The sequence below is a fragment of the Penaeus monodon genome, chromosome 7 (assembly GCF_015228065.2).
Source record: "Penaeus monodon isolate SGIC_2016 chromosome 7, NSTDA_Pmon_1, whole genome shotgun sequence".
NCBI classification, from domain to species: Eukaryota; Metazoa; Arthropoda; class Malacostraca; order Decapoda; family Penaeidae; genus Penaeus; species Penaeus monodon.
The window spans coordinates 39,303,078-39,315,577 of NC_051392.1; the positions used below are offsets into that span (position 1 = coordinate 39,303,078).

The following is a 12,500-nucleotide window of genomic DNA, read 5'->3' on the forward strand; positions in this document are numbered from 1 at the left end:
CACTTGTGAGCTTCTCAAGATAATATTTTATTTTTTATTATGTATTATACATACATATACATGCAGGATTTAGTAGATTTATTACTATAAATAGAATAATAAAAATCTTATTACATATGCATTTTTTTTTTCATGCTCTTAATTTCCCCATTTCCAGCATACAAAGGCATAACTTTTTCAACTTTGATGCTCCACTATTTGATAACTATTTCATAAAGCAGCAACTATTTCATAAAGCAAAATCAAGCTCTACAAACAATAAACACTAAATATGCCCCTGGTAAAAGATGAAATTTAATGGTTAATTCCAGAATTCAGAGGTTAATCATTTACCTCTAAATTGGACACCCAAAGAGACATTTACCTGCTTCATTATATGCATGTTTGAGAAGCCAACACCCCTTCCTCCCACCACTGTAGAATCAGCCGTTGAGCTCTTCCCTGAGGTGGTGATGGTCGACTGAGCCAGGGTGCGTGCTGTGTCTGTCCTGTGATTACACCTTTGGCACGTTAGAAGGTCTTCACTCAGGATGCCACAATTGCTACACACTGCTACACGGCCCTTGATAAACCGCCGTTTTCCACTCTGCAGAGATATGCGTATATGGTAAGTGACTAAATGATGTAAAGAGACTCCTTGGCTACTACAGGGACTGTTCCAGAGATGAGGGGGTAAAATTAAAAAGAAATTATACATAGAAAAAAAAATAATAATAAATAATATTTGAAAAATGTTTTAAAAAAAAATATTCAAGTCTGTGAGGAAGGGAGGGGGGCAATATTCTGCATTTTTTCAGACTAAATTTATTGGGGTGCCCATATGGGTGGAAATGTCTGCCGCAATTAAATTTTTTTATGTAGGTTCCTGATAAGATCTCTTCTCTGAGATGATGATAAACGAAGGAATAAAAAAAAAAAATTAGATTACCAAAATCCCTAGAAAATTATATAGATTTTTTCTTCTTTATTTACTTTAGTTTCCTCAGGGGGGAAAAATGCATAAATGAATAAATTTCAAAAGTCTACTTTACCTACTTCATTTTTTTACTTCATAACCCTCAAAATTCATTGGGATCAAGAGAAAGAAAGAAAAATGGGAAATTCAAAACCCACACTTTGATTATAAATGTTATAACCATTACAGAATTGGTTAAACATTATGGAATTTTTTTAAACTTATAAAAAATAGAAAAAAAAATAAAAAAAACTTTATTAACTAATTACCAAAGAAAATACTACCATTCCTTTTTCAGATGCAATTTGTTGCACAAAGATATGATTCGTTTCCGAGTCATACAAACAAATGAAACACATGAACAGGGCAAATCCTGCCCTAAAGCCACCAAGTCAACAACTTCTGCTTATGTGTATATATGCATGTATTTTAATGTAAATGTATACTTGTACTTATGTACATATGTGCAATATACATGGATGTGTAAAAGTGAGTAAATGTCTGTAAATATGAGTACATGTGTGCAAATCTGCAAGTACTATAAGAAATAGTAATTTCATAAAGTCTTTACATTTTTCTATAGTCTATATAATTAGTAAAATGACTTCATTGTTAAATATTTACATTCCCTTGATTACTTAGACTCAAGTGAATGGCTAAACATATTTGTTATTCTCAAGTCTATGTGGTGATAACATAGCAACTCTCCCTTGAGGCTCCTCTGAGAGGACTGATTAGTGTACACGTGGTACTTTCCCTAACGTTAACAAACACGCAGCATTAGTTCATTTTTAAACACAAAGACTTGACCACCCATATATTATCACAGATCCCTTACCACAGATATATGAAGTGCATGTCAAAATCAGATTAGTTCTATCACACTTCAAGTTAAATGAATATTTCAATTTTCTAATTTGTTTTTTATTCTATAAATCCTTTACATGGGAGGAAACTGTTGTAGTGACACACTCCTGTCTTCCTGTGTTCAATTTCAATTGAAAATTATAAAATACATGTTATCTTTTATTCAGCAATGTTTAAAGGCCCTTTTTTTATTTATTATTTTTTCAAGTGCCCTGTCCTTGTAGGGCAGGGCACTTGAAAAAGATTTTCTATGATTTTCTTGGCAATTTAGAGCGGTGGTTTGCTGTTGCCTTCCGCCCGGTGTTTTTATCGAGTCACCATCTCTATTTACCCAGTTCTGGGACCGTCACTGACTTGGGCTGGCTTGGCCACTCAGTGGCTAGGTAGGCAATCGGGAATTTCCTTGCCCAAGGGAACAACGCGCTGGCCGGCGACTCAAACCCTCGAACTCAGATTGCCGTCGTGGCAGTCTTGAGTCTGATGCTCTAACCACTCGGCCACTGCGGCCTTAAAGACCCTATTATACTAGCATTTTTTTTTCAACCCATTTTGGTTACTGTATGAAATTCATGAATGTAACTGATCTACCACTATCATATCAGCAGAGAACCACCACTCCCATGTAAATAAGCTTGACACCCATGTAAACAAAGAAGTGGGGTCCAAGGAATCACTTGAGCACCCTGAAACATATTGTTTTATTTTAAATAATCATTATGAAAGGTGACTACTATGATGTAAAAAGAAACAATGTGATCAAAGATTATCTTTACACAAACTTTTCATTTTATCTTTCAGTTAAAACAATCTTTTTTGTATAATCCTCTGTAGCACAAGATCAAGATGAAAAGCAGGCACTACCACCTTTGCCTGGGAGACATTCTGCATGCATGGGATGCACGTGGAAAGCTTTAAATTCATGTGTAAATGGAAAAATATTATGTAAAAAGTCCTGAATCAATGTAATGGCAGTTCAGGGTTACATTTTTGTTACACTAATTTTTTTTCAAGGGAGTTTATATCAAAGTGAGTTATTCTACATTTGTAAAAGTACCTGAAACTGGATATAAATAATTTTCACACACAAGCACACACCCCAACCTAACTTCCGTCAAGCTCAGAGACGGATGTCAAAATGCAAGTCTGATGTTAAGAATTTTTTTATCTCCATCATATATAAGAAAATTATCTGACTGCAATGTATGGCAGTAACACTCATTCTCATGAAGCTACTGAATACCGTGAGGCAAGTGAAAAGAAGAGAGCATCAAAACAGGGAAAGAGAGAAATAATATATCAATGAAAAAAGGCAAGATTTACAATAAAAGATAATACTCTTTGCACTTCTTCCTCTTACCAAAAGAGATCAAAAATACCAATAACACAACTCACCCCTTCTGTGTCCGTCTGCTCAGCTGAAACAGTAGAGTGGACAGTTTGTTCCTGGAGTGGAGGTGTTTTGGCAGCTATGGACACTGGAGGGATGCTGGGGGAAACGACTCTGGAAGAATTTGATGGGGCTACTTGCAGACTTGTAGACTTTGCTACAGTACTGCTATTAAGAATCAGTCCCTCCTCAGGCTTTGCCTTAGACACAGAGTTGGCACCGACTGTGGCTGAACTCATGTGTGGCGTTCTGGAGGGAAACATATTCAACTGCTTACATGCATCCTAGCAAGTTACAAAATCAGTCTTCCATAAGCAGTGACTTGTAAACTACCTATTACATGCAATCTCAAGTCAAATCTTAAAATAACAATTAAGAACATGTCATGACAAAACTATTTTTCTGACAGACACTTACTGTGAACCTGCCATTGTTGTGACAGTACTTGTAGAGGACTGTTGTGCTGTGGTATTTGAAGCTCCCTGATTTAATGACACAACTGCTAATATCCTACTACCATCTGCCCGCTGCACATAATAGTATTGCTCGTTAAGTGTATTATTTGTTGACAGAGGTCTGGAAAAAATATCACTACAGATTAAAGGCTGATTATATATTTACAGGATGTTTAGCTGTACTTTTATACTATTGTTAGCACTCTTTTAACCATGGCAAACTTAACTATATTTTACTGTTATGCAGGTAACTTACATTCTCACTTCATCATTTGTGGTTCCCTGCTGAACCTGTAGTTTCTGTGCTTGTAGTGGTTGCTGTTGCTGTTGCTGCTGCTGCTGTGGCTGCTGTTGCTGGTGTAGCTGTGGCTGTGGCTGTGGCTGTGGCTGTGGCTGTGGCTGTGGCTGTGGCTGTGGCTGTGGCTGTGGCTGCGGTTGTGGCTGTTGCTGCAGTTCTCTGCTAAGATCATGAGACCTCCTCTGTCTATACTGAGACAATGACAGCTTCTTGGATGGGGTTGTGCTCTGCAAATAACAAATAAGTTTTCTTTAACCACTCCTCATCCTCTGTTGATAATGAAATGGGAAAATGAGAAAACAAGGAGAGAAGTGAAATCAAATATCAACAGTGTAAAAAAAGGGAGAATTTTGAGGTACACTTTCTATGTTCCTATTCATACCTGCTGAGCCTGACACTGTGACTAGCTATGTCTGCTCTGTTACAAATGAATGTATATCAAGTTAATTTAAATCCTATGTAACATATTCTGAGTACAAACAATTAACAGTAAGCTGGAGAATATCTCTCTAAGCTGATATGAAAAGCAGAGCATTACCCATTGTACTATAGCCAAAAGTACTCCACCTGGACCAATATCTGTTGCTGTGACTGTTGTGGTTGTTGCTGCTGTTGCTGCTGTGCTTTTGACTGTTGGGGTTTTTGTTGTTGTTGTGTTTTTTGTTGCTGTTGTTGTTGTTGTTGCTGCTGTTGTTGTTGCTGCTGAACCTGGGGAGACTGGTTTACTGGGCCAACCACACCTGGCCCACGTTGGACCATGGCCTGACCTGGCCGGCAAACAGGCCCTTAATCTTAGAAACTGTATATGAATGTATGTATATGTATTGAGTATTTATTAGTATATATATGTACATGTGTATACATGTACATAATATACAAAAAAAAATTCTTTACTCTTTCTGACTTAACTGGGAGCTGTGAGCTCAACATAATTTTGTCCCCCTCCCAAGGGCACAATTTTTAACTTTGTTTTAATAAAGACATTTTTAAATTTATTTTAGCTTAACATTCCCAAGACACTAATTTTGAATTTTTTTTTCCTTTCCCCCAAAAAAGGGTTTTGAAAGTAAAAAAAAATTTTGGGGGTGTTTGGGGGGTGGGTGGGTTTGGGGGGGTGTGTGTGTGTGGGTGTGTTTTGTGTTGTGTGTGTGTGGTTTGTGTGTTTTGGGGGTTTCCCCCCCCCTTTTTGTTAGGGGGGTGGGGTTTTTGTGGTTATGGGGTTTTTTTTATCAGGTGTGTGTGGTATCGGGGTGTGTGGTTCTTGGTGTGTGTGTATCTGTGTGTGTTTTGGGGGGGGTGTTTTGGGATCTGTGGTTTGGGGGTTTTTTGTGTGTGGTTTTATTGTGTGTGTTGTTTTGTTGGTGGGGTTTATCTGGTTGTTGTGTTTTTTGGGGGGGGTTTTTGTGTGTTTGTGTGTGTGTGGGTTTTGGGTGGTGTGGGGGGGGTTTTTTTTTGTGTGTGTGGGGGTGTGGGTTGGGTGTAGGGGGTGTGTGTATGTTTGTGTGGGTTTTTGTTGTGGGGGGGTGTAGTTGTGTGTTGTGTGTGTGTTTTGTGGTGGTGATTTGGGGGTGTATGTGGTGGTGTTTGGGGTTGGATGTGGGTGTGTGTTTTGGTGGGTTTGTTGGTTTTTTGTGTTGTGGGGGTGTTGTGTGTGTGGGTTTTTTTGTGTGTGTGTGTGTTGTGTGTGTGTGTGGTGTGTGTGTGGTGTGTGGTGGTTTTGTGTTTTTTGTGGAATGTTTTATTGGGTTGGGGTTTGTTGTTTTTTTGTTGTTTGTTTTGGGGTTTTTGTGTTTTGGTGGTTTTTGGTTTTGGTATGTGATATTTATGTGTTTGGGGACATGTGTACATTTTTTGTGTACATGGTTTTTAAATGTGTAGTGTAATTGTGTGTATAATTTGGGGTGGTGTTTTGGGGTTTTTATGTGTTGGGGGTTTTTTGTATAGTGTGGTTGTAAAGTTGTTACTGGTTTATGGTGGTGTTATATTGTGGTTTTTATGGTGTGTTATAAAGGGGGAAAAAAAAGAAAGGACAGACAAGAGAGAGAGAAGAGAGAGAGAGAGAGGGAAAAGGGGGAGAAGGGGGAGAGGAGAGAAGAGAGAAAGGGGAGAGAGGAAGAAGGGGGGGAAGGGGAAAGGAGGAAAGGGGAAAGGAGGGGGAAAAAGAAAAGAGAGGAAAGGGGGGAGGGGAGGGAAAAAAAAAAAAAAAGGGGGGAAAGGGGGGGAAAAAAAGGGGAAAAAAGGGGGGAAAAAAAAAAGAGGGAAAAAGGGGGAAAAGGGGGGAGGGGAAAAAGGAAAGAGAGAGGAAAAGGGGGGGGGGGGAGGGAAAAGAGAAAAAATTTTTTTTTTTTGGGGGGGGGGGAAAAAAGGGGGGAAAAAAAAAAAAAAAAATAAAAAAAAAAAAAAAAAAAAAAAAAGGGGGGGGGGGGGGGGGGGGGGAAAAAAAAAAAAAGGGGGGGGGGGGGGGGGGGGGGAAAAAAAAGGAAGAGAGAGAAGAAAAGAGAGAGAGGAGAGAGAGAAAAGAGAGGGGAGAGGAGAGAGAAAGAGAGAGAGAGAGAGAAAAAGAGAGAGAGAAAAGAGAGAGAGAGAGAGAGAGAGAGAAGAGAGAGAGAGAGAAAAAGAGAGAGGAAGAGAGAGGGGAAAGAGAAGAAGAAAGAGAGAGAAAAAGAGAAGAGAGAGAGAGAAAAAGAAGAGGAGGAGAAAAAGGGGGAGAAAGAAAAGGAGAGAGAGAGGGGAAAAGAGAGAGAGAGAGGAGAAAAGGAAGGAGAGAGAAAGAGGGGGAAGAGAGAGAAAAAGAGAGAGAGAGAGAAAGAGAGAGAGAGGAAAGGGAGAGAGGAAAAGAGAAGAGAGAAACAGAGAGAAAAAGAGGAAGAGAGCAAAAGAGAGAAAAGAGAGAGAAGAGAGGAGAGAGAGGAGAGAGAGAGAGAGAGAGAAGAGAGAGAGAAGAGGGGAGGGAGAAGGAGAGAGAGAGAGAGAGAGAGAGAGAGGCCTTTATTTTCTTATGGAAAGCTTAAAAAAAGTAATATATTACCAGTTTAGAGAAACAGTGTATTTTCTGACAAGGCAAGTCATCTAATTTAAAACCAACAATGAATTTGGGTATTCAGTGTGAACACAGAAACCCTACTCACTGATGGCCTGGAGGGGGGGGGGATGTGTCAGGGCAAATGCACTTGTGATCACTTAGTAAAGAGAAAACTAAGGAGAATAACTGAAACAAGGGTACATGAACAGGAAGAATATTCAAAATCACAAATAACTGATGATTCGTACAAAAACAAGCATACACTAAAACAGAAATATAAAGATGCTAAAATGAATGGCAATAGGCATGTAAAATTTCATAAAATAACAGTAGAACCAAATTCTAATATAAAAAGGCAAGAAGTTCATCTAATGACTTACCAATATTCCCTCTGATATCTGGACAGATGTCAGTAAAGAATTCTCTTTTAGCAAATAATGAAACTATGAAACTGCATAGAATACTCAACTTCAAAAGTAAATTTGCTTAACAGCTACTTCTAAGCTTATCTATATCACATTTCAAAACAGAAACAAAAACAACAGAAACAAACAATATATACCTGTTCCATGAACTAACTGCAATTATTCTGTCTCTTGATATGAAAGACATACTTGGAAGTAAACATAAGCCAAGAAGCCAAAACAATCCCCCATTCTCAGATCAATAAATCAGGATCAGTCCCAGTTTCTTTTTTTCTTGTTTTTACTAAGCCCTTTCCACTATTTAAGTATCATCCCAACACCAACAAAAAGGGGGAACGAATGCACAAGATCTAAGGACTAATGCAGTGCAATTAGCCAAGCCTCTAAAGCACACCATGCTGTACTAACTGTTCAAAGATTTTCTTTATTTTTTGTAATACAGAATGAAATAATTATTTTGTTCCATGAAAGGATAATGACCATTTTCAAAAGACTATAATAAAACTAAATTTGAAAACTTGATAACAGACTTAGAATAGGCATGTGACATCAATTCAGATCTGATTTTGTCACTAAAGCATTAAAAAGCTTGACTAAATATGCAAAACTTTCTAACTTTAACAAACATTTTTTTACTTGACTTTTGGTTAACATTGTTTGAAAGGGAACCCTACACAGCAAAGTTTTCTCTCTCACCCCAAATTTTGTATGCAAGAGCTAGTGTCCCTAATAAACCAACATGATCTCTCATAGAGTAACATATTACATAAAATATTTGAAGAATATAGGCCATCAGAGCAGTTTTTAAAGCTTTTTGCTGTGGTGTGATCAACAAGCACACAAATGCTAAAACCACCAGAGATAACCCTAAGTTGGGGCCTTCTCACACTGACTCATTCTAAGCTAGGCATGTCACCTGCTGTTTCTGTTGCTGTTGTTGTTGTTGTTGTTGTGGGTTCCCAAGTTGCTGTGAGAGCATCTTGCGTTTTTCTGCAGAGGGCCTGATTACCTTGCCTCGTCCAACACCCTTCTGCTGAGTGGTTATCTTGTTCTCCAGTTGTTTTAGATAATGCTCCTGGAATGAGGCTTGTTGTTCATCTTGCTGCTGGGGTTGTTGGTGGAGGGTGGGGGTAGCGGGTCGTAAGTTATTACGCTGAAGTCTTGGGCCTTGACCTCGGGGCAATGCTAGAGAAGTCTGGGGTGTACCAGCATGGATCCCCAGCCCAGGCAACATGGGGGCAGCATGCTGAGGTGTGTGAGGGGATAGCAATGGTGTGGACTGGGTCAGAGCAGACTGTCCACCCACCTGAGCTGGGGACTGAGGGTGCATGTTGCTCATGTTTATTGGGGTACGCACTATGTGCATCAACCCTTTGTCATCTTTGATTGTCTGCAAGGAAACAATTTCCTTTTGTGGAATAAACTACTTTTAATCTTAATGGTAAGCATGCAGTTCTAAGATTATGAAGTACCCTCATATTACCCAACAGATTATTCAAAGTTTGATATTACTATTCTTTCTATAAAGCAAAGGCCCCCTTCAGTCCCTCTTAAATGAATGTGGGGGTAAATCATTAGAATTATGCAAGAGTTTTAGTTGTAAAGAGAACTAGTTGAGCTGCATTTTCTGAATTTGGAGTGAGAAATACCATATTTATGACTTACAAGATTGTGTATGTATGTAATGGAAAACAATATTTACCAATACAAATAGTGTTCCCAATGCTGTAAACTTAGCAAAATAAAGGTTGATTTAAATTTATAAATATGTAAACATTATCTTATAAATTAAAAACTCAAAGGCAATGCTATTTTCATGAGGAGGAGGAGGAGGAGGAGGAGGAGGAGGAGGAGGAGGAGGAGAGAAAAGAGAGAGAGAGAGAGGGGAGAGAGAGAGGGAGAGGGGAGAGAGAGAGGGGAGAGAGGAGAGGAGAGGAGAGAAGAGAGAGAGAGAGAAAAGAGAAGGGGGAGAGAAAAAGAGGAAAGAAAAAAGAGAGAGAGAAAAAAGAGAGAAAAAAGAGAAAAAAGAGAAAAAAAAAGAGAGAGAGAGAGAGAGAGAGAGGAGAAGGGAGAGAGAGAGGAGAAGAGAAGAGAGAGAAGAGAGAGGAGAGAGAAGGGGAGAGGAGGAACAAAAGAGAGAGAAGAAAAGAGAGAGAGCAAAAAAGAGAGAGAGAAAGAAAGAAGAAAAAAAAGAGAGAGAAAAAAAGAGAGAGAGAAAAAAGAGAGAGAAGAGAAAAAAAAGAGGAGAGGAGAGAGAGAGAGAAAAAAGAGAAGAGGAAAAGAGAAGAGAGAGAGGAGAGAGAGAGAGAGAGAGGGGAAAAAAGAGAAGAGAGAGAGAAGAGAGAGAAAGAGAGAGAGAAAGAAAGAAAGAAAGAAAGAAAGAAAGAAAGAGAAGAGAGAGAGAGAGAGAGATTTGCAGGGAAATCGCTACAAAGACACAAGAATGTCTCATGACCAAAGATTTCAAAAAGGAAACAAAATTACCTGCTCCAGGTAGGTGACCTGGGAGGGTTGTTGGGCTGACTGGAGGAGCTGTTGTGGTTGCACAAGTTGGTGCTGCAGCTGACCCGTTCCAACTGTCCCAGTCTGGACTATCTGAGGCTGAGTCTGCAGAGCCATTTGCTGTTGTTGAACCTGCACCTGTTGCTGTTGTGCTGCTGTTGCACCTGTACTTGCTGCTGCTGCTGAACTTGTACTTGCTGTTGCTGTACCTGTACCTGTTGCTGCTGTTGCTGCTGGAGTCTTAACTGCTCTGGAGCAACATACTGTGTTCTGGCAAAATACAAGGAAAACAATACAACACATTACTTATTTTTCATATCCCTTATACACTGGCAATATATACACAAGTCTTCCTGAACAGTTGGTCAGAAATTACACTTTATCTTACAAAGAATACTATATATAATTTTAACAATAACTCTGCAAATGCCATATACATAGTATAAACTTACTTAAAGTGAACCTACGTAACTGCATAAAGTTTACCCATTCAGGCATATATTTCACCTAAATGTTTACTTCTATCAGTAAACAAAAAATCTGAGACCATTTACCTGCTGATAACCCTTTGGCCTTGTTGTGTAATGTAATGGTGCTGAACCTGTTGTTGCTGCTGCTGCTGTTGTAGCAATTGCTGTTGTTGCTGTTGCTGCTGCTGCTGCTGTTGTGCTATCTGCTGTTGCTGTATGAGAACCTGTTAACACAAAACACTCATGTACGATAATTATAGACCTTATACGGTAGTTTGATTTATGTCTTTTTGGAGAATTACTGTTTAACTTTTGATACCTTTTAAACAAGTGTTAAGCAATAAATAAATAAGAAATAAAACAAAACCATACAAATCAAGACTTACATTAATCTTTTCATGTAATGTACACAGTGTGCAATAACAGTTACAATAAGTAATATTGTGTTATCTATATTAGCTCTTTATAACTGCCTTTTTTAATTTTCCATAACATCCTATACTGCTGATAACAGCAGTATGAAAAGTGTTTCTGCCTTTGGACACAAGTGTCTTCCCTGGACACTGCCCTCTCCCAGGCATGGTTGGCAGATGGTAAGCCCCACCCCCTTAAACCTGTGGAAATTATGCAGGAGCTTGCAAACATGACAAGACATTCCTGACAGCCAGCCTTCAACCAATTTTTTCATGATAAGATGGCTATGACATCTCAGTCCAATGGGTTAATCTTTTTCTGATCCCATTTTACTTTTGGAAACTTTGTTGCTTAGGCATTTCCCCTCACTCCCCAAAGTCCTATCTATCATGATCACAGTTTGCCATGTGTGGCCATTCCTATTCCCCCAAATCATCCAAGGCTTGTCAACGCCTAGCCAGGGTAGAATTTTTCTTGGTTAAAATGGCAACCTATCATGGATCCCTTTGCTTAATATCAAGTGCATGTTTTGATTCCTTGATGTTTACAATGACAATTCATTTATGGGAAATGTATCTAAACTAATACATCATTTTTACATATTCCTTGGTAGGGCAATAGGGACTTAACTCAAGGTTAACCTAACAGCCTTCAGTACCTGCTGAGAATGTGTTGGCGCAACCTGGTACACCTGCTGCTGCTGCTGTTGTGAGTATACCACTCGCTGCTGTGGTGTTGTATACACAACCTGGCAAGACAAAAGATTTTTCAAGTTACTCATTCCGAGGAGGATAACAAACAAGCAAAAGCAAGATTTTATTCCAGATAGACTAACCTGCTGTGGCTGAGCATAGACTACTTGCTGCTGCGGCTGCTGTGGCTGTTGCTGCTGTTGCTGACCACCTGAAGGTATGGTAAAGGAATAGGTCCCTTGCTCCACCAAAATGCCACCTCTGAAATGCAAAGGGATGATTCATGATTGAGTAGTGTTCTCATCACCACAAGAATACATATATGGTAGTATAAGGAAACAAGAGTAAACTTTTGTTTGTTTATTATATGAGAAGATAATTTACTATCAACAAAGTTTACTTGTTATTTAGGGGTAAGTTACATTCTGATGTGTATCCATATTTATTAAACTACTTTCTTTTAATTAATTCATCCAACTACTAAACAAATATTTCAGAAAAATTGGAGTGACTTAAATTAAGCTCATTCCAGCTACATTTGAAAATTAGTGAAAATTACAAGATCAGTGTAAAAGGTAATAAAACCTAGAGAGAGAGAGAGAGAGATCCCCATTGCATTAGAGTACACACTTACTCTGTATCCATCAAGGTCAGTTCTCCATCTCCATCGGGAGAAATTACAAAAAGCTGTTGTTCCTCCATTACTTGTGCCTCCTTTTCCTCTTCTCAGTGTGAGCCTGTGGTCAGAGAGGTTTAGGAACATTAACTTTCAAATATAATAAATAACAAAGACCAAAAGAATACATGTTCAAAATGGAGGAAATAAATTAATGAGGGCGACTGATTGTGAGTGAGAGAGAGGATTATTTAACTTTTTAGATATGCAAGCATCATGAATATCAAAATACAAAGGCAACACTATATTTCAGACAGACAGACAGACAGACAGACAGACAGAGTGAGTGAGAGACTGAGAGAGAAAGAGAAAGAGAAAGAGAGAGAGAGAGAGAGAG

At 38.8% G+C, this 12,500-nt stretch overlaps 2 protein-coding genes across 2 annotated transcripts in view; both read right to left on the reverse strand.

Annotated features, from left to right (window-relative positions):
• The window catches only part of LOC119575641, a 27,271-nt gene extending 22,694 nt beyond the window's left edge, over window positions 1–4,577 (reverse strand). Inside the window, exons 1-5 of the mRNA XM_037923271.1 lie at window positions 4,530–4,577; window positions 3,921–4,189; window positions 3,627–3,785; window positions 3,215–3,458; window positions 365–586 (exon numbers count right to left, since the gene is read on the reverse strand). Coding sequence (XP_037779199.1) covers window positions 365–586; window positions 3,215–3,458; window positions 3,627–3,640 — 480 coding nt within the window. The 5' untranslated portion in view covers window positions 3,641–3,785; window positions 3,921–4,189; window positions 4,530–4,577. The remainder of the gene's footprint in view (window positions 1–364; window positions 587–3,214; window positions 3,459–3,626; window positions 3,786–3,920; window positions 4,190–4,529) is intronic.
• A 2,981-nt stretch (window positions 4,578–7,558) lies between these two features.
• On the reverse strand, window positions 7,559–12,250 carry LOC119575642 (mediator of RNA polymerase II transcription subunit 15-like). Its single transcript, XM_037923272.1, has 6 exons — window positions 12,122–12,250; window positions 11,631–11,748; window positions 11,454–11,543; window positions 10,466–10,605; window positions 9,894–10,181; window positions 7,559–8,484 (listed from the first exon to the last, which is right to left on the reverse strand). Exons 1-6 carry the CDS (start codon window positions 12,248–12,250, stop codon window positions 8,308–8,310), a joined length of 942 nt encoding a protein of 313 aa, XP_037779200.1. The 3' UTR covers window positions 7,559–8,307.
• Between the last annotated feature and the right edge of the window lie 250 nt (window positions 12,251–12,500).